At 64.3% G+C, this 17,130-nt stretch overlaps 4 protein-coding genes across 4 annotated transcripts; all 4 read right to left on the bottom strand.

The window, feature by feature from the left end:
* Nucleotides 1-46: 46 nt before the first annotated feature.
* ICMT (isoprenylcysteine carboxyl methyltransferase) lies at nucleotides 47-3,490 on the bottom strand. Its single transcript, XM_052691645.1, has 5 exons — nucleotides 3,241-3,490; nucleotides 3,072-3,160; nucleotides 2,731-2,900; nucleotides 1,952-2,169; nucleotides 47-1,784 (listed from the first exon to the last, which is right to left on the bottom strand). The coding sequence occupies exons 1-5, from the start codon at nucleotides 3,472-3,474 to the stop codon at nucleotides 1,602-1,604; spliced, it is 894 nt and encodes a 297-aa protein (XP_052547605.1). The 5' UTR covers nucleotides 3,475-3,490; the 3' UTR covers nucleotides 47-1,601.
* A 287-nt stretch (nucleotides 3,491-3,777) lies between these two features.
* GPR153 (G protein-coupled receptor 153) lies at nucleotides 3,778-7,259 on the bottom strand. The gene is made up of 6 exons (XM_052691642.1): nucleotides 7,163-7,259; nucleotides 5,575-6,043; nucleotides 5,005-5,434; nucleotides 4,753-4,942; nucleotides 4,488-4,678; nucleotides 3,778-4,418 (listed from the first exon to the last, which is right to left on the bottom strand). The coding sequence occupies exons 2-6, from the start codon at nucleotides 5,949-5,951 to the stop codon at nucleotides 3,786-3,788; spliced, it is 1,821 nt and encodes a 606-aa protein (XP_052547602.1). The 5' UTR covers nucleotides 5,952-6,043; nucleotides 7,163-7,259; the 3' UTR covers nucleotides 3,778-3,785.
* A 360-nt stretch (nucleotides 7,260-7,619) lies between these two features.
* On the bottom strand, nucleotides 7,620-14,320 carry ACOT7 (acyl-CoA thioesterase 7). Its single transcript, XM_052691644.1, has 10 exons — nucleotides 14,225-14,320; nucleotides 13,762-13,879; nucleotides 13,163-13,319; nucleotides 12,458-12,549; nucleotides 12,240-12,354; nucleotides 11,888-11,902; nucleotides 11,553-11,639; nucleotides 10,037-10,153; nucleotides 9,641-9,825; nucleotides 7,620-8,237 (listed from the first exon to the last, which is right to left on the bottom strand). Exons 1-10 carry the CDS (start codon nucleotides 14,275-14,277, stop codon nucleotides 8,133-8,135), a joined length of 1,044 nt encoding a protein of 347 aa, XP_052547604.1. The 5' UTR covers nucleotides 14,278-14,320; the 3' UTR covers nucleotides 7,620-8,132.
* Nucleotides 14,321-15,992: 1,672 nt separating this feature from the next.
* Nucleotides 15,993-16,709, bottom strand: LOC128085127 (transcription factor HES-2-like). The gene is made up of 4 exons (XM_052692131.1): nucleotides 16,653-16,709; nucleotides 16,486-16,581; nucleotides 16,254-16,344; nucleotides 15,993-16,186 (listed from the first exon to the last, which is right to left on the bottom strand). Exons 1-4 carry the CDS (start codon nucleotides 16,707-16,709, stop codon nucleotides 15,993-15,995), a joined length of 438 nt encoding a protein of 145 aa, XP_052548091.1.
* Nucleotides 16,710-17,130: the final 421 nt, after the last annotated feature.

Here is a 17,130-nt window from a genome sequence, read left to right as displayed (position 1 = left end):
TTGAAAAAAATAAATAAATTTGAGCTCACAAATAACTACACAGAAATCACCACTACCTGGTTGTTATATTTTCATGTTTGTTCTTCTCCTCCAAGCTAAAAACACAGTAAAAGAATCTGTCAGTGAACGTTTTAAGCTGATACCCAGTGCAGAAAGCGCTCTGTAATACAAAGCACAACCCCAAGAAGAAAGGGTTCCACGCAGGTTAAGCAAGTGGAGCCCAAGGATTTGCACCTATCTCACCAGCTACGAGATTCAGCTACTGGGAGTTGTAGTCATACTTCAGTGTAATGCTGCAGAGCACTGAAAACCCATTGGGAGTTACAAAATGAGGAACTCAAGGTTTGATGCTCTGACCGTCACCTCGAGGTCCCCCAATAACAACCAGACAGAAGTTGGCCATTATTTTTTTTTCCTCTTTTATAAAAAAAGTCACAAAAGCGATTCCCATCAGTGCCCTCTTTCCTGAGCTGAATCACAGTATCTTGCCAGGAATACTGCAAGCCCAAAGCGTGCTGACAAGCGACTCATTTCCATTCCAGCAAGGAAGAACTACGTAAAACCCAAGAAAACAGTGAACCTCTTTGGTATATCACAACTGAATAAATTATACCACAAAGCTTGAATAGGAACCATTCCCAAAATGGCAATGTTTAAAATAGCATTAGCTAGCCAAACTTTTTTTGTTTATAGAGAATTTCCCTGGAAGCTTCTCCCATCCATACCAGCATCCCAGGTTTTCCCCCAAACCAAGCACTACAGCTCTCTGGAAGCCCCCTCCCGACTCCAAACCAAAGCCCCGGGATCTCTGGGGACAGAGCTGGCCAGCAGAGACGCCTGGCAGGGCAGGAAGCAGCGTGATTTGGAAGCAGGTCTTGGACGAGCACCGTCTGCACGCGCAGAGCAGACACAGCAAGGAACGGCCGGGTGGCTCCTGAGCTCACTGAGAGAAACGAGAGCCGCTCATCCCCCCGGGCACGGCGTGGAGGTGCTGGCAATGCGAGAGTGCCAGGAGCATGGGGGAGCTCCATCAGCAGCATCAGGGGAGCCCCGATGCGTGCCGTGCCGCCAGCTGACATGCAGACGTTCCACAGACCGGTGCGTCCGACAAGACCAGGGAGGCGTGCTCCTGCAAGCTGCCCGAGAAGCAGCCAGGGGCTTGCAGGACCAGGCCTCCAGAGATTAAAGCTGTGCTGTCTGGCTTGTGAGGTCAAAAAGCTTTAAAAATGTATGCCATCAGAACGACAATCCAGCTGGCATCTTTCCAGCGCAGGGGTGGAAGGGCAAAACTCATTCTCCAGAGGAATCAGTCCACATGAGCTTCAGTACAATTCAGCTGTTTTAGGCAGGAGGATCGTTTCTCTTTAAGATTGCTATAGGCTAAGTTATCCAGAAGATCCCTGAATGTGCAACGGAGGACTCTTATCTCGAGGAGGATGAACGAGCTGCTGATCTCCTAGTGACCTGGAAGGCCGCCCAGCCCTGCAGCCCTCAGCGAGCGGACAGCTGGGAAATGGGAGCAGGCTGCTCGGCGCCAGCACTATGCATAGTTCCTCACCCAGAGCTGGAGGTTTTCTCAACCGGTCCAGTTCCAGCCCGTGCTACAGTTCCACTTTCACTCCTTTAATAAAAGGGAGACCCGATGGCACCTTCCTTTTGTACTCCAGATATTCCTCTCCAAAAAAGTGAATGAGCGTGATCTCCTCCTCTTCTATCCTCTCCCTGAAGAAGCGCCATGACGCTAACGTGTAGCCGACCACGCAGATGGGATTGCAGAGCAACACCTGCCAGCAGACAACAGCAGTTAACGCCCCTTGGGCTCCACCACGGCCCCATCCCCACAGGGCGCCGACGCTGACAGCCCGCGGTTCTGGCACATACAGGTTTGGGGCAGCATTAACAAGCAATCAGATCATAGGAGGAAAGGATCCGAGGGTTTTGCATACAGTACCTGTGTTCCAATACTCCAGTAAAACCATCCCACGTAAGACGGGTGCCGGAACCACCCATACACCCCACTTGTCACCAAAGTATGAGTGTCCGATTTCTCATTCTGAACAATATGGTTGAAGTTGGAGCCAGCTGTGAGCATGGCAGCTTTCCTCAGACAATCCCCAAAGATCACCATCAATAACCCTACAGTACTCAGCCAGGTGATCTGCTTCATCTCTGCAAGTGAAGAAGCACGGGTCACTACAGGTTCGAGCAGGGGGCTCCGCGCTGAGGGCAGGGGGTGCAGGCGGGACCCCAGGGAGGGCAGGCAGGGTCACAAAGGTGGCAGGGCTTCTGCCCCACCTCAGAGCAAAGCAATGACCATCGCACAGGCTGTGCTCAACGCGCTGCCGCTCTGCAACAAGAAAAGCATCAGCTGCTGCAGCCCTGCCCCTTAACTGAGTGAACAGCACCGTCTGCAGCACACAGCGCTGCCACTCTGAGAGACACAGCATGAAGCAGGCCTGGCTTTGTGTTGTGAAGCAAAGCTCAGGCAGAGCAGAGCTCACCCAGCAATCCTGGGGTTCAGCAGGAGGCTCAGCAGCCTGGCATTACAGCCACCTCCACTGCAGGGGAAGGACAGCACCGCCCTCCACCAAAAAGCAAACGGATTTGCAGACACACGTAATTTAAGTAAGGCTATTTCTATTAGCAGTACAGCATGACAAGCGTGGCCAGAAGCACCATCCAAGCACATGAGCGGGCGTGTGGGGACCACAGCACGGGGCTGAGGCTGACCTGGCAGCAGGAGCTTCTCCAGCGTGAACTCCACCCAGGAGGAGAGCGCCGCCAGGTTGTACTCGAAGCTGTGGTTGAGCAGGAAGGAATCCAGCGAGAGACTGCGCGGGTTGTTGATGGCCGTCACCAGGTACTCGGAGTAGTGGAACAGCGACAGCGAGCACATGTACCTGCGGGGGGAGCACCGCGGGGCCCGGGGGTCGCTCGCATCTCGGCCCTGGGGCCCGGTGACCCCTCCTCTCCCGGTGCGGCCCCCCCAGCTCTGCGACACCCCTCCTCCGTTCCCGGCGCCCCCCTCGGAGCACCGCCCAACCCCCCCCATAGCCTCTCCCGGCCCTCACCAGCCGAAGTGCCGCCACGCGGAACGGCCGGCGCTCAGCAGCAGCCCGCAGCCGAAGGCGAAGCCCAGGAAGCCGGCCCGGATGGCGATCTGCAAGCAGAGAACAGGCAGCGCGCTGCCGTCGGCCCCGAGGCCCAACCCGGCGCCCCCCGCACCGCCCCGCCCCACACCTTGTACAGCGGCCGCGGGTAGAGCAGCAGCAGCGCCGCGTTCACGACGGCCACGTGCAGGGCGAGCGCCAGGCGGCCCCGCAGGCCCGGCGCGGCGAGCAGGGCGGGCGGAGAGCCCAGAGCCAGCGGCAGCGCGGCCACCGAGGCGCCCAGCAGGAAGGCGGCCAGACTGGCCCGCGCCTCCCGGCCCAGCCGCCCGCGCCGCCACCGCCCGGCCGCCTCCGTCGCCGCCATCTTGGCGGCACGCCCCGCCCCGCCCCGCGTCGCCCTGGAAACGGCCGCGCGCGCAGCTCGACGCCCTCGCCCGAGTTCTCGCGAGACGACCCGCCCGGCGGCGGCGTTCTCGCGAGAGAGCGAAAGCCCGCGCCTGCGCGGTCGCTGGGGGACGCCGCTCGGAGCGCGCGGAGCCGCCCCGCCCGCAGCTCTGTGCAGCGTTTTTTATTGAAAACTGAAAAACACGAACGGCGAAAAGGAGCGCGGCCGAGCTGCGGGCCGAGCTGCCGGCGAACGGCGCCCTCCCTCGGGCCGTGGCCCCGCGCCGCGCCCTATGAGGCCGAGCCGATGGAGTCCGACAGGAAGGTGATGTACCCCGAGGAGGCGGACGGCGAGCTGAAGAAGCTGCTGGTGCTGCCCCGCCCGCCGTCCCCCAGGCCCGGCCGTGCCGCCCAATGCTCAGCGCCCGGCCCCGCTCGCCGCGCCCGCCCCGCGCAGCCCCCGGCCGGCATCGGGACTGGGAGCCGCGCCGGGTCCTCTGACGGCTGCCCCGGTACCGCGAGGCCGAGCGGCCGCCGGGGCTCCCGCTGGAGAGCGGCTAGGGGGAAGGCGGAGAGCAGCGCCCGGTGCTGCGCCGCCGCGGGCAGCAGTGCCACCGAGGCCGAGCGCCCCGTGCCGCCCGCCGCCCCCCGCTCGCTGCCGAACGCGTGCAGCTCGGCCAGGCGAAGGTCCTCGCGGGAGAGGTGCGGCGGAACGGCCAGGCTGTCGGCGGAGCGGCGGCGGAAGGCGAGCCGCTCGTCGGGGTGGGGGCTGAAGCCGTGGTGGGGCCGGTCACGATGGGGGGCCAGGAGCCGGGCCAGCCCTGCCGCCTCTCCGCCCGGCCCCCAGTGCTGCAGGTATGCCGCGACCTGGCTGCTGGTCCACAGGTCTGTCTCGTCGTGAGAGAAGCGACGCAGTGGGGGCACCTGTGAGAAAGCATTGTTAGCACTGGGGGCTGCGGCTCCGCTGCCCCAGCACCCGCCACCCACCCTCACCTGCAGGTACTGCATGCGGTCCCCCGGCTCCGTCCTGGCAGGGCTCACTGGGGGCAGGCTCTGCTCCAGCACCGAGAAGTCACGTGTGGCAATAGGGTCCAGCACCAGGACCTCAGCCGCGCAGCCATACTCGTAGGGGCGGTCGTACACCAGCTCTCCTGCCACGGCCACTGCACCCTCCAGGCTGCTCTCTGACAGGAATGGGTGCGCTGTCATTTTGGGCACACCCTGCCCTCAGCGCGTCCCCCCCTGCCACGCACCCCACCTTCGTCCTCATCTTCGTTGGCCAGCACGGTGCGGCACTTCTCGCAGACAGCACGCGGGTTGGCACGGTAGCGGTCGCAGGCCCAAAGGAAGAGGGGCAGGAGCAGGGACTGTGCCAGCGAGCACCAGAGGAGACACAGCACCATCCACTCGGAGGAGGTGTCCGAGCGCAGGCTGGCAGCGCTCACCACCTGTAGCACCAACCCGTCACCAGCAGCCCCACACGCCCGCACCCCTTCCCTGTAGCACTCACCAGTACTGGGAAGCCCATCAGGATGTCATAGATGAGGACAACGATGGTGATCAGATAGGTGATCTGCAGGGAGGTCTTGACAGACTCGGATCCGTCAATGGAGGAGCGCCGCTTGCCCTGGGCGTCCTCCACCACGATGCTGGGCACATGGAAGCGGCTGTTGCTGGCATCGGGGCCGCGTCGACCCAAGACAGTGTGGAAGAGAGCAATGCCAATGCAGACGGCACCAACAGCCATACTGCCCCCAATGAGGAGCAGGAAGCAGACGCCAAAGCCCAGGCCAATCTCTGTCACGACGAAGCGGCAGTCCCTGGCGTAGAAGCGCTCGGTGGTGTCGTGCCACCCCACTGCCGGCAGAGTGGAGAGGATGAAGGAGACCATCCAGATGCCCATCACTGTGTGAACGGCTTGCTTCCGTGTGTTGCTCAGCCTGGGGAGAGGGGCAGAGCCCACGGAGTGCTAAGCACAGTGGGGTCTGCATGCCAGTGCTTGCTGCCCTCTCCCTGGGCTCCGGCACAAGCACTGAATCTCGCCTGGGGATGTGATATGGGGCAGATCGGGCCGAGGTACCTGTAGTTGACAGGCCAACGGACCATCCACATGCGATGGTAGGAAAGGGAGGTGACAGAGAAGCAGGTGACCAGTGTCAGGGTGTAGAAGGTGGAAACAAAGACCTTGCAGAGCCCCTCGTTCCACTCGTAGCCTGAGTGCCACCGCCGGAGCTGCACCACAGCGTATGTGGTGATGGGGATGGCAGTGTTGAGGATGTGGGTGCCCGCCAGGGAGCACAGCAGGAACTCCAGCGGCTTCCACTTCTTCTGCTTGGCACTGATGCTGAGGATGCCCCAGGCGTTGGCGAGCAGCGAGACGCCGGCACACGCCAGCCAGGCTACCGCATTGCCAGGCAGCTGCTGCTCATTGTGCATGGTGGAGGGATGGGGCACCATCGGCAGGGCGCTGCGGGGCTGCGGCCGGAGGCATCCTAGGGCACGCTGCGCTCCATTGGGCGGGCAGTCCTGGCTGCTGCCAAGGCCAACACCTGCAAGTGAGTGAGGCTGTCAGCAGCACCACAAGGCACCCCGCAGTGCCACCACAGCCCGGCCGGCTTTTCCCCACCGAGGAGGCGCCTGAGCTCACGGTGCCCGCCGGCACTGCGGGCTCTCGGCTATAATTAGACTCCTAGGGATGGAGCGGCGAGAGGCACTGCTGGCACAACCGCCTCACCCTGGGCACGGGGGGCTGCCCGTGTCCCCGCACTGTGATTGCAGCGCAGTGCTCAGGGACCCCGCACGGGGCACAGCTCAGCACCCAGAGCTGCCCGCACGGCTGCCAAACGTCAGGAGCTATTCTGGGCTTTCCATTAGAAGATTTTCTCTCTTAAAAATAACTATAGGAAAACCAGCCTCCAGAGCCTGCTGTGCCGACAAGGGAAGCCCGCAGCCCACGCCGCCGGCGCCCCGGGAAGTTCCCGAACACCCCACATCCGCGGTGCCGGCCGCGTGGGTCGTGCAGGGGCTGCTCCTCCACGCGTGACAATCCCCGCACGGGGGCACCACTCGGCCGTCCCCGAGGGGCTGTGCAACGCGCTGAACAAAAAGAAGGAACAAAAAAATAAAAAGAAGAGGGGAAAAGCATCCGCTCTTATGTAACCGCGGCCCCTCCGCATCCCCCCGCGCGCGTCTCGAGGGATTTCGGGGCGCGGGTGACACCGCCTGGAAGCGCCCCGGTGCCAACCGCCTCGGCGGACCGCTGCGCGGACGGTCAGCGGACGCTCCGTCCTCCGCGGATGCTCCGGAGCCGGCAGCCCCCCTCGCTCCCCCCGCAGCCCGGCCGCGCCTCCCGCTCCCCGCCGAATCTCGGCACCCCCGCACGGCTCGGGCCCCCCGAAAGGACCCGGGCGGCCCGGAGCGGGGAGGCGTCGTCGGGCAGAGCTCCGCTGCCTCCCCGCGGGCCGCACGGAGGGGCCTCCCGGCCGCAGCGCCGCTCTCCCGGTCGCTCTCCCCCACGGCCGCCACCACCCCCCGCCCACCCTCGGCGCCGCCGCCCCCCGCCCGGCACCGGAGCCCCGCGCTCCTCGGCTGCCCGACGGCGGGTGCACCCTGCGGGCGGCGGGACGCCGCGGGTGCCGGGTTCGGTGCCGGTGCCGCCCCGCCCGTACCTGCCGCCGCGGGCGTAGCGCAACCCGGTGCCTTGCCCCGCCGCGGGGCTGCCGCCCGCACCGAGCCGAGCACCCAGCCGGGGCCGCGGCGGGCGGGCGGGAGAAGCACGGCGCATGCCTCGGCACCGCCCGCCGCGCCGCACGGGCACGGACCCCGGCCCGGCCCCCGCCCCCCGAGCGGCCCCGGCAGCGGCCGCCCGAGACCCGGTGGGAGCCGCAGCTCCGCCGCTCGGCTCCCCGCTCCCGCGGGAGGGACAGGGACCGCCGAGCCCCCTCCTCTGACCCGTCCCGCCCCCCGCTGCGTACCGCGACCCCCACCCGGCTGCTGTTCGCCGGGCCCGCCCGTAGGACCGGGGGGGTTCCGACCGCCCCCAGGGGGGCGTCCGCGGCTCGGAGCACGGCCTTTGGAACAAGCTCCAAAGCAGCACCGCCGAGAACAAAAAAAAAGTGACACCCGTTTTATTTCAGTCAAAGATGACAGACTTTATTTATGTCACAGTATTCCTTAAATAACTCGGATGCACATAGAGAAACTACCTAGAGATTTCAATGGAATGGGCTGAGACATTCAATACAATACTTGGTCGCGTTTATAGCTGCGAGTATCATAAATAAGCTTTGGTGTACGTTTTTAGGACATACTGTAAGTGTAACACAGCATCACAAAGACTCGAGGCCTCGTGCGTCCCTCCTGCCGCCACGTGCGCCCGCACCGCTCCACACAGGCAGCTGAAACCACAACGCAGGGCTCGGAGCGACAGAGGGATGCAGATGCTCCCGGCAGAGCGCGCAGGAGCTCCTGAGCCGTCCAAACCACGGGGTGAGGGTGGAAGCGGCACAGCCGGCCCTCCTGCAGCGCCAGGTCCGCACACGAGCCCTGCTCCGGCGGCACGGCCGCGGCACGAGGCCCCGCACACGCAACAACAACACGAATGGGGACGGGGAGGTTTGGCGGGGCGGCGCGGGGCCATCAGTGCTGGGCAGCCTGCTGCATCTGCGCCTGCCGCTTGGCTTTTGTCTGCAGGTATCGGCCCTTCCCTTCCTCAAAGCGCCTCTTCTCCTCCTCGCTCTCCGTCTGGCAGAATGAGAAGAAAGCAGTGCCACGAGCATTAGCTTAATTAGCAGCCGAACGGGCAGATCTGACGCGTGGGCAAATTGACACAGCCTGCTGGATCGATACATGCAGCTCCCTCCCAGCTGTCGGGCTCAGCGTCGCCCACAGCAGCGTCTGGAGGCTTGGCTGCATCCTCGTGCTCTGAGCTCCGGTGGGCACGCACCCACCACAGCCCCATATTGCAGCCCCACCGCCCCGATGTGCTCCCCTGCAAACCTCTGCTCCGTGCTGGGAGCCCCACACAGCCCCCACCCCGCAGCACCGATGCCCTGAGGGTCCGCAGGCAGTGGAGAGAAAAAAGAAATGCCATCAGTGCACACAGCGCGGCTCCCTCTGAGAGCTCGTTAAAGATGCATTAGTCTGAGCTCCGCCGGGACAATGGAGATTAATAATTAAATTACTGCCAGCATGAAGATGCAACTGTGGCCTGCCTGGACTGCCTGGGCAGGCAGCGCAATCACAGCTGAGAGCTGCGCTCACCTCAACGTCAAAGCCATGCAGGAGTGACTCCGGCACGGCAGCACCGCGTGGCCATGGGCTGCCCCACTCTGGCGACCTCCATAATTTGGGATGTCACACAGAGACCCGGCCGGAGCCGCACGGTCCAGGAGGGATGAGCAACACCCTCAGCTCATGCTTAGGCTGCAAGGCAGTGCACTAGGAGCCCCGCAGCACTACGGCACCACCGGGCCCCAGCAGGATGTATCTGCAGCAGCAGGTTGACAGCGAGCAGCACGTTTCAACCCAGCAGCATGCATTCCCCAAGCTTTTCAGCTGGAGCCAGGAAAGCGCAGGGCAGGGGATGGATCCTGCTGGGACAGCACTGCACCTCCTGCTGCGGGAGCTGAGGTGGGACAAAGCTCCACAGAATGCAGCTGGGATGGCTGATTTTTAATTAGCCAACAAAATACTCTGAAACACCAGAGCACAGAAGGAGAGCACGCAGCACAAAGCATTCATCAAGGAGCTGCTCCCAGCCGGCAGCACCAGGGGAGCAGAGGAGCATGGATGGCTGCGGGGACGAGGGAGCTGCGGAGCCCAGCGCCAGGTTTTCCTCCATCACCAGAAAGGAAAACCCATCTCTGCACTGGTGGTTTTCAACCAGAAGGAATTACGAAAACCCACCCTGCAGCCTGGCTTGGAGAGGCTTGCTCAAGCCTCTGTTTTTCTGCTGAATAATTCAAGGAAGAGGTTTTATTGGACAGCGAAGCCCTGAGGGCATCACATGAAAAGCCCAAGTATGGAAAATATTTGGCGTTTAATAAACAAGCAGCCTGAAAGCTCCCATGCTCGCAGCAGAGCAGAGCGATAGCGCTGAGCCACGAGAAAGCAGCGAGCTCCCAGCTCCATCCCTGTGAGCTTACCAGCAGCTGCGGCACCGGCAGCGGCTTCCCCTCCTTGCTCAGCGACACGTAGGTGAAGAAGGCGCTGACGGCTCGGTACCGCTCCTGCGGCTCGTCCACAAACGGGTCGGCATCCACAAAGACTTCGATTTCCATGGACTTATTGCTCGTGAAGGTCATGCGCCCGGAGATGGTGATGACGCTGCCTGTGGGGCGCAGAGCGGCGGCGGTTCCACAGCACGGCCCTCGCGTGCGGAGCACTGGCAGCCGCCGATCGATGCGACGCCCAGCGCCGTCTCCCAGGCATCGGATGCCCCCCGCCCCAGGGCTGCTTTCTGCTTTGCCGACCCACCGCGCGCCTCGGGGCCCAGCGAGGCTCACGGCTGCAGAGGAGCCCAAGCCGTGCCCAGCCCTCACCTTTCTTGATCTTCTCGTGGAAATTGATGGCGTCCACGGAGGCGGTGACGATGTTGGTTTTGCAGTGACGGGCGGCCACGATCCCGGCGACCTCATCCATCAGTTTCATGGTGACCCCTGCGGGGGGAGAAGAGCAGCTGGGACCCGGCTCAAACCAAGCTTCCGAAGCCTACAGACTATGGAGTGCAACGGTTTCCCCCTGAAAACAGCCCCCAGACCCACAGAGCAGCACAGCCACGTGCCCCAGATCTGTGCACACTGCATGCCCCTACTGCTGCTGCAGTGGGGGATCCCCCCTGCCCATCCCTGCAGAGCTGCTGGCCCGGAGGAATTCACTCTGGCAAATTACAGTCATTTCACACCCAGTATTTATAATCCAGGATTTGCAATTTAAAAGATGGCTCCAAAACTGTAGGATTTACAGTTTGACTATGTCAGTTTCCTGGGCTATTTTATTAAACAGGGAAAAAAAAAAATCCCTATCTGGCTCCCAACATCTCCAAACATCTGGTGCTGCAGATCTTTCCAAATGCAGTATTTAACTGCCCATGGATCTCAAAAGCAGCGACAGCACATTGACAGTCTTTGAAGGATCTATTCTTAACAGCCTTTCTTTTCACATATATATAACAAGCCCTTCTCAGGGCAGGGTGCTGCCTGGCACGCAGCAGCCGTGTGCCGCGCCGGGTGCTGAGCCTCACCGCACCGACCTGGATGGCAGCATTAGCGCAGGGAATGCAGAGTTGCCATGGCAACTGCCCATTTTTATTACTGCCAGGATGGCGCCGACCCCCGGGGAGGAGCGGTGCTGCCCAGCCCTCCCCAGGCCGTGTCACTGCTGGTTAAGTCATCGCCGTCTGCACACTTCGTTTCCTTGCTGAGGAGCAGGACGGAGCTCTGTGCAGCCCCAGCACTGCATCTTCACGTGGCGGGATGCTTCCCAGACCCTGCGACTCGCCCGGCTGCTATTCTTACCCAATCTGCCCCCTGGTGCTAATTAGACCTCACGGTTCCTAATTAGACCTTGAAGTTTGGTGGCGTCTCAGCTCTGCTCTTCAGAAGTGAGCCTCAGAGCTCTCACTGTGCGCTGCAGATCACCGCCCCGCTGCCCTGCCCGGACACAGCAGGAATCCGGCACCGCTGCGCTCGCAGCTCGGCTGGCTGTGCAGGCAGCACTTTGTAGGTAGATGAGAAAATTGCACGCCTCAATTATCCTCACCCTGTCAGCCCATTTGCTGGCTCCGGGCTCCCGGGGGCTCATTCCGGCTCTCTGCGAGCCGATTACCGCACGCGGTGCCATTAGGCAGCGCTCAGGGACGGCGAGCGCGACGCAGGAGAAATGAAGTAAATGGTGCATTATAATTGTCACCAAACAAGGGCTGCAGACACCAGCTGCAAAGTGCCCACGTGCCAGAATAGCTTTTCTTCCCCTCCACCAAAGCAGTGCTGAATCCCACAGTGTGCCCAGGGACCAACCCGGTGCCAAGCCCCGGACGGAGCCATGCTGCTAACTCACCTCCATGCACGAAGCCCAGCAGCGTGCAGTCCGACGGGCCCACCAGGTGGATCAGGCTGGACTGGCTGTAGCCCACCGTGTGCGGCTCTGCTCAGGGGGAAACACAGCAGGGTCAGCACAGCCCAGCCGTGCACCCCTGAACCCTGCTGGCGATGCGGCGCTGGGTTTTGCAAACCGCCGTGCTTCCATTTCAGGACCCCCAGCCATGCACACACTGCTGTCCACTGACACGCGAGTGCCATTAAACCTAAGTGACAGAAACCGTGCCACTGGTCCCAGCGCCTCACAACCGACCTCAAAGGCATTGCCCACTGCACGCCGTGCCACAGCCTTACCTTTCGTCTGCCTATCTGTGAGCATGAGGAGCAAGGGAGAAAAGGCATTTAAGCAACCTGCATTATTAATTACTGCCAAGGTGACCCAGTTCCATCCCTGCAAATCCATTTGCAGCCTGGGTTGCACTCTGGGATCGGTTCCTCTGGCCATGCTGGAGCTGTGAGCACCTGCATGCCCCCACCTGGCCCCGCAGCTCCGAGCACACAGCAGCACAGCAGCACTGCTCGCACGCAGTGAGCTGCAGAAGCCTGGCTCTGTGCCCCCAGCTCAGCCCCCCACCTGTCTGCTGGACCCCAGAGCCTACAGTCACCATTTGCTCCGAATGGCAATCACTGACTCCGGCCTCGTTACCTGGGTTGATCACTGGGAGGATCACATCACCATTCCTCTGCTTGGTTTCCAGCCGCTCCAGCTTCTGCTCCTCGTAGCGCTTCCTGCCCTCATCCTCCTGCTCCTTGTGCACGTACTGCAGCGAGAGGCACAAGGCGCTGCACTCCCTGATGGCAAGGACAGAGACCCCCGTCTGCCATCCGAGCTCCCACTGAGCCCGGGGCCACCGGCAACCCTACCTGGATGGGGGGCACCTCCACCACCTTGTTCACGTTCTTTAGGGACAGTGGCACATACCACAGCGTCGCTTTGTTCGTCACCTTCTTGGCCCCTGGAAGAAGCAGGGCAGTGTGAGCGAGGCAGGGAGCAGTGCCACGCAGCCACGTGGCTGCAACGGTGTTTGGAACGCAGTGCATTGTCACACCACAGGCATCCCAACAAGCCCAGCTGGTTACCATGGCAACTGCAGGGAAGGGCTTTTGTCAGGACAAAACTGGAAATGTGTGCTAAATGATCCGATCCTTTCACCAAAAGCAGCAGCCACACAATCAGGGGCCACAGAGCTGTGCCCCGCTTGCCACTATCCCTCCAGCCCAGCCCAGCCTGGTGCTGCAAGGAGCAAAGCCCAGGTTTCAGCACGTGCTCCTGGCTCACAGCAATAATTTCCCCAATGCTCTGAGGACTGGGAGGCATTCTCAGACCCTGCCTGGAGTTCATGCTGCACCAAAAACTTTGGAGCAGAGCTTAACCCGGGAGGTGGCACAGAAAGCTCTGCGTGTCACCAGGCAGCTGCTGCAAGGTGCCCACGGTGTCCTGCGTGCCACGGCACAGCATGCTGGGACCCAGCAGCAGGGATGCTGGCAGTGAACGCAGCCCTCTAGTGTCCAGACTGCCATCCTGGCATGCAGCAGCAGCAGCGCCCTGCCCGCCCATGAACCATTTACCTGTTAAGATGTTTTCAGACATCACATTGACCTGGACTTCCACGGAATGCTTGGAGGTGTAGGTGATCTCGGCGCTGACGTTGGCCACCTCTCCGATGCACATGGGTGAGAGGAAGTCCGTCCGCTCCACGCGTGCCAACGCAGCCACACAGGGTTCCTGGGGGCACAGCGCCACAAGGTCAGCAGGCAGTGAGAGGGGGAGCACCCGGCACCGGGCACTTGATGAGAAGGAAGAAGAGGAGGACACAAAGCCACCACAGCCCATGGAGCCCTGAGAACCGTGGCTCAGCACCCGCTGTGCCCCCAGCGCTGCGGGGTCCTCCCTTATGCGGAGGCACAGGAAGCAAAAAGCTTTCCGGCAGCAGGAATTGAGCGCACAGCAGCAGAGTGGCTGCAGAGCTGCGTGCCCCCCCGGCAGCAGAGCAGGACAGGGCGGGCAGGCGCAGAGCACCTCGCGGAGCCACCGCTTTCCTGCCCTGCCGGCACCTCCAGGCTTCTCTGCGCGTCTTGAACCGAAGCAGCACGGCAAGGCAGAGCCGCCCACGTAGCACAGAACGGAGAAAGGGGCGAACGCGGCGGACCCCCCCGGCCCCGCTCACCCCCTGCCCGGAGTTGCAGTGCCGGGTGCTGATGATGGCTCCCGCCTCCTCGATCATCTTCAGCACGGTGCCGCCGTGCACGTTGCCCGCGATGTTGGCGTCGTCGGGGCGCATGATCCTGCGGAGGGAGCGCTCAGCGCCGGGAGGGTCCCGCCCCGCCATGCCGCGCCGCGCCGCTCCGGATGCCGGAGACGTCAGCACGTGGCGAGCGCTTCCTGCCCGTCTCCGTGGTAACCGCCCGGTACCCGCCGCGCTCGGGCCGCCCCCCTCACGGCGCCGCGCCCCGGCCCCATCCCGGTGGCAGCGCGGTTCACCCCGGGAGCGGCTTCATCCCGGCCCCGTCCGGCCACTCCGCTCCGCCCCGCCCCGCCCGGCGCCTGCGGCGCACCCCGAGGGCGGCTCAAGGGCACCGACACCGGGCGGGCGGCGGCACCGGGCCCCCAGCGGGGCGGTGCGTCGTTACCTGGACACCTGGATGGTGGCCGGGCCCGGGCCCGCCGCGCCCCGCTCCGACATGGCGGCACCGGCGCCCGCCAGCAACGGCGCTGCGGCGGCGGCGGCGGCACCGAACCGAGAGCGCCCGCCCCGCCCCGCGTCCTCCCCGCCCGTGCGCAGGGGGCGGAGCGGCTGCCGTGCCCGCGGGTGCCGCGCGGGGGCGCTGCGGGGAGCGGCGCTGTGCGGCGGCCCGGAGGACGAGGAGCTGCGCGCGTCCGTCGCGGCGCAGCGCTCGGGCTGCGCTCCTCGGAGCGAGAGAGCGCGGGACCGGCCGGTGGCCCTGGGCCGCCCGTCCCGGAGCAGCAGCGCGTCCCGGCGGCGCCGGAGCCGCTGCTCTGGGTTTTCGCACACCTCGGCCGCGGCGGACCTCGCCCTGCCGCTCCCACCCGCTGCCCGCGAGGCTCCACGCCGGGCTCCGGCGCTGCCCCGGTTGCGACAGCTCCCGCGGACCGAAAAACCCCTCCCCGGGCGCAGCCGGCACCGAGGTCGTTGCCCCGCCCCGCCCCGCGCTTCTCTGTCCCCGGGCCGCTCCCTCGGCGCTCCTCCCGTGCCCCGGGCGGGCTCTCACCGCCACGTTGAGGTCGAGACGCTCCTACGGTGCTCCCGATCCCAGAGGCGCGCGGATCTCCCACCCTGTCCTGTGGCCGGGGGTCTCATTGCCTCCACCCGTCCCTCGGTGCACAGCCCAGCCACAAAGTTGGCTGCGTGATCCCCGCGTGCCCAGGAGCGCGGCGTCTTCACCGGCCCCCCCTGCTCCACACGGGACAGAGCACGGCCGTCGGCTCCCGCGCCCACCCGCGGTGCGGTGTGGCACACCCGAGGCCCACGAGTGAGCCCTGCAGCATTGCAGACACACGTGCATGGCCTGGGCACACTGCCCTGCTCTGTTCCCACGCTCACGCAGGGCTCTGCTTCAGCCCTTGGATGCCGCCGGCAGCACTCAGCTACTGGAAATGCTGAGCAAAACTGCTTACGCACCAACAGCCCCTGTGGGTGGCAGGGCTGCGGCGTGCCCAGGCAGCAGCCCTGCATGGGGCTCCCCCCCATTGCCAGCTCCCCGAGCTCCACATCCCAACCGAGCACTGAGCTGCTGCTGTGCCACTGCGTGTGGCAGAAGGGGGCTCAGGGAGCCTGCAGCCTTCGTGTCAGTGCAGCACCTGCCCAAGCAGCTCAGTTCTTGTTCCCTTTTTCCCAGCACCCGTAGGTCCAACTGAGAGCTTTATGGAATGCTGGGGTTTTAGGCAACAGGTGGCAGAGATGGGCAGGTCAGCCAGTGAGAAATATGGGTAGCAGGGATGCAATGTGTGCCCCACTCAGCTTCTCGGAGCCCTGGGCTGCCCGAGTGCACCCACCACAGGCGTCACCTCCACAGCCAGGACCTGCCTGGGCCTCCGTGTGCCCACACAGGGGCAGGGACAAGCCCAGGCCTGGCACAGAAGCGGGGTGCAAGCGCTGCCAGGCCATTGCATCAAGGGGCCCATGCTACAGCTTGCCTGGTAATTAGCCATGGCTGTGGCAGCAGATTGACAACACTGGCTGCCAGGGCCGCTGCTGACACCTCACAGCTCCCAGGCGGTGCCACCAGGGGTGGGAGTGGGAGGCAGTGCCGGCGCTGCTGGGGCAACCGCTGCTCAGCTTTGGCCAAAGGTTTATTTGTACGAAAGGGTTGGGGATCCCCCAGCCGGCGGCGGGGTCTGTACAAATAAATAGGGTTATGTACAGCTGTGTGCAGGGGGCTACCAGGGCCGCCAGAGTGGGGTGGTGGGGGCGCGGAGCGGGACGGCGTGAGGCGGCGGGGCCGCCTTGGGGCGGGCGGACGGTGGAGGCTCCGGGAGGCGGTGGCGAGGGGAGAGCGGCGGAGCGGGGGCCAACAGAGCGCCCAGGCGGGCCAGGCAGGCGCGGTACCCGGCGCGGAAACTCTCAGAGGGCTCTGCGGAGAGACAGCCGTGAGCACCGGGTCGGGCCCCGGCGGGAGAGGGGCGGGCTGGGGGGCTCACCTGGGGCCGAGGACGCGGCCGGCACCTCCCTCAGGAACTGCACGGTCATCTCCAGGATGTCCGCCTTCTCCAGCTTGGAGTACAGGGAGCTCTGCGGGGGACGACGGTGGGCACCGGGCACCGGGAAGGACGGGTGGGGATGGGGAGGGGGGGAAGTGTCAGACGGGGACAGAGCGACGTGAGGGGGACGGGGCGAGGAGAGGGGGGCGCAGGGCCGGGCCGCGGCACTCACGTCCTTACAGACGAGCGGCAGGATGAGCGTTTTGAGCTGATTGAGGCTCTCGTTGATGCGGGCACGGCGGCGTTTCTCCAGGAGGGGCTTGAGTGTCTGCGGGGAGAAGAGGCCGTGAGGACGGCCCGGCATCGCCGGAGGCGGTTCTCCTGCAGACCGGAGCTCACCTTGCGCAGCTCGGCGGGGCTGCGCGGGGGCTGCGGGACGGCGCCCGGCGGGGACATTGCGCTCCGGCGCTCCGGCACCGCCAACGCCTTTATGAGCCACCGGGCCGCCCCGCCTCCGGGCCCCGTGCGGATGGCAGAGCGGAGACAGTGGGGCAGGGAGGCAGGACGGGCGGTGGGCAGGTAGGGAGGGCAGGGCGTGCAGGTAAGGGGGCAGGCAGGCAGGGGGCGGGCGGAGGGCGGAGGGCGGCCCGGCCTCGCCTCTGTCCGCCGTGCTGGAGCCGGCGCCGCTGTCCGCGGTGCTGACGGAGCGGGGCCGGGCGGGGCGGGGGTCTCCGCCCGACCCCGGTGAGCGCCGTCGGTGCCAGCGGCGCCCGCCCCGCGATGCCGGGAGGGAGGAGCGCTGTAAACCACGAGGGGACCGCTGGGAGCCTTGGCAGACCGGGGTCCTCACCCTGCGGACACCCGAGGAGGCACCCCG

This window comes from Tympanuchus pallidicinctus, unplaced genomic scaffold (genome assembly GCF_026119805.1).
Source record: "Tympanuchus pallidicinctus isolate F22 unplaced genomic scaffold, pur_lepc_1.0 scaffold29, whole genome shotgun sequence".
Lineage (NCBI taxonomy): Eukaryota > Metazoa > Chordata > Aves > Galliformes > Phasianidae > Tympanuchus > Tympanuchus pallidicinctus.
Note: the sequence above shows the minus strand (reverse complement) of the source record. Positions and strands in the feature narration are given on the sequence as shown.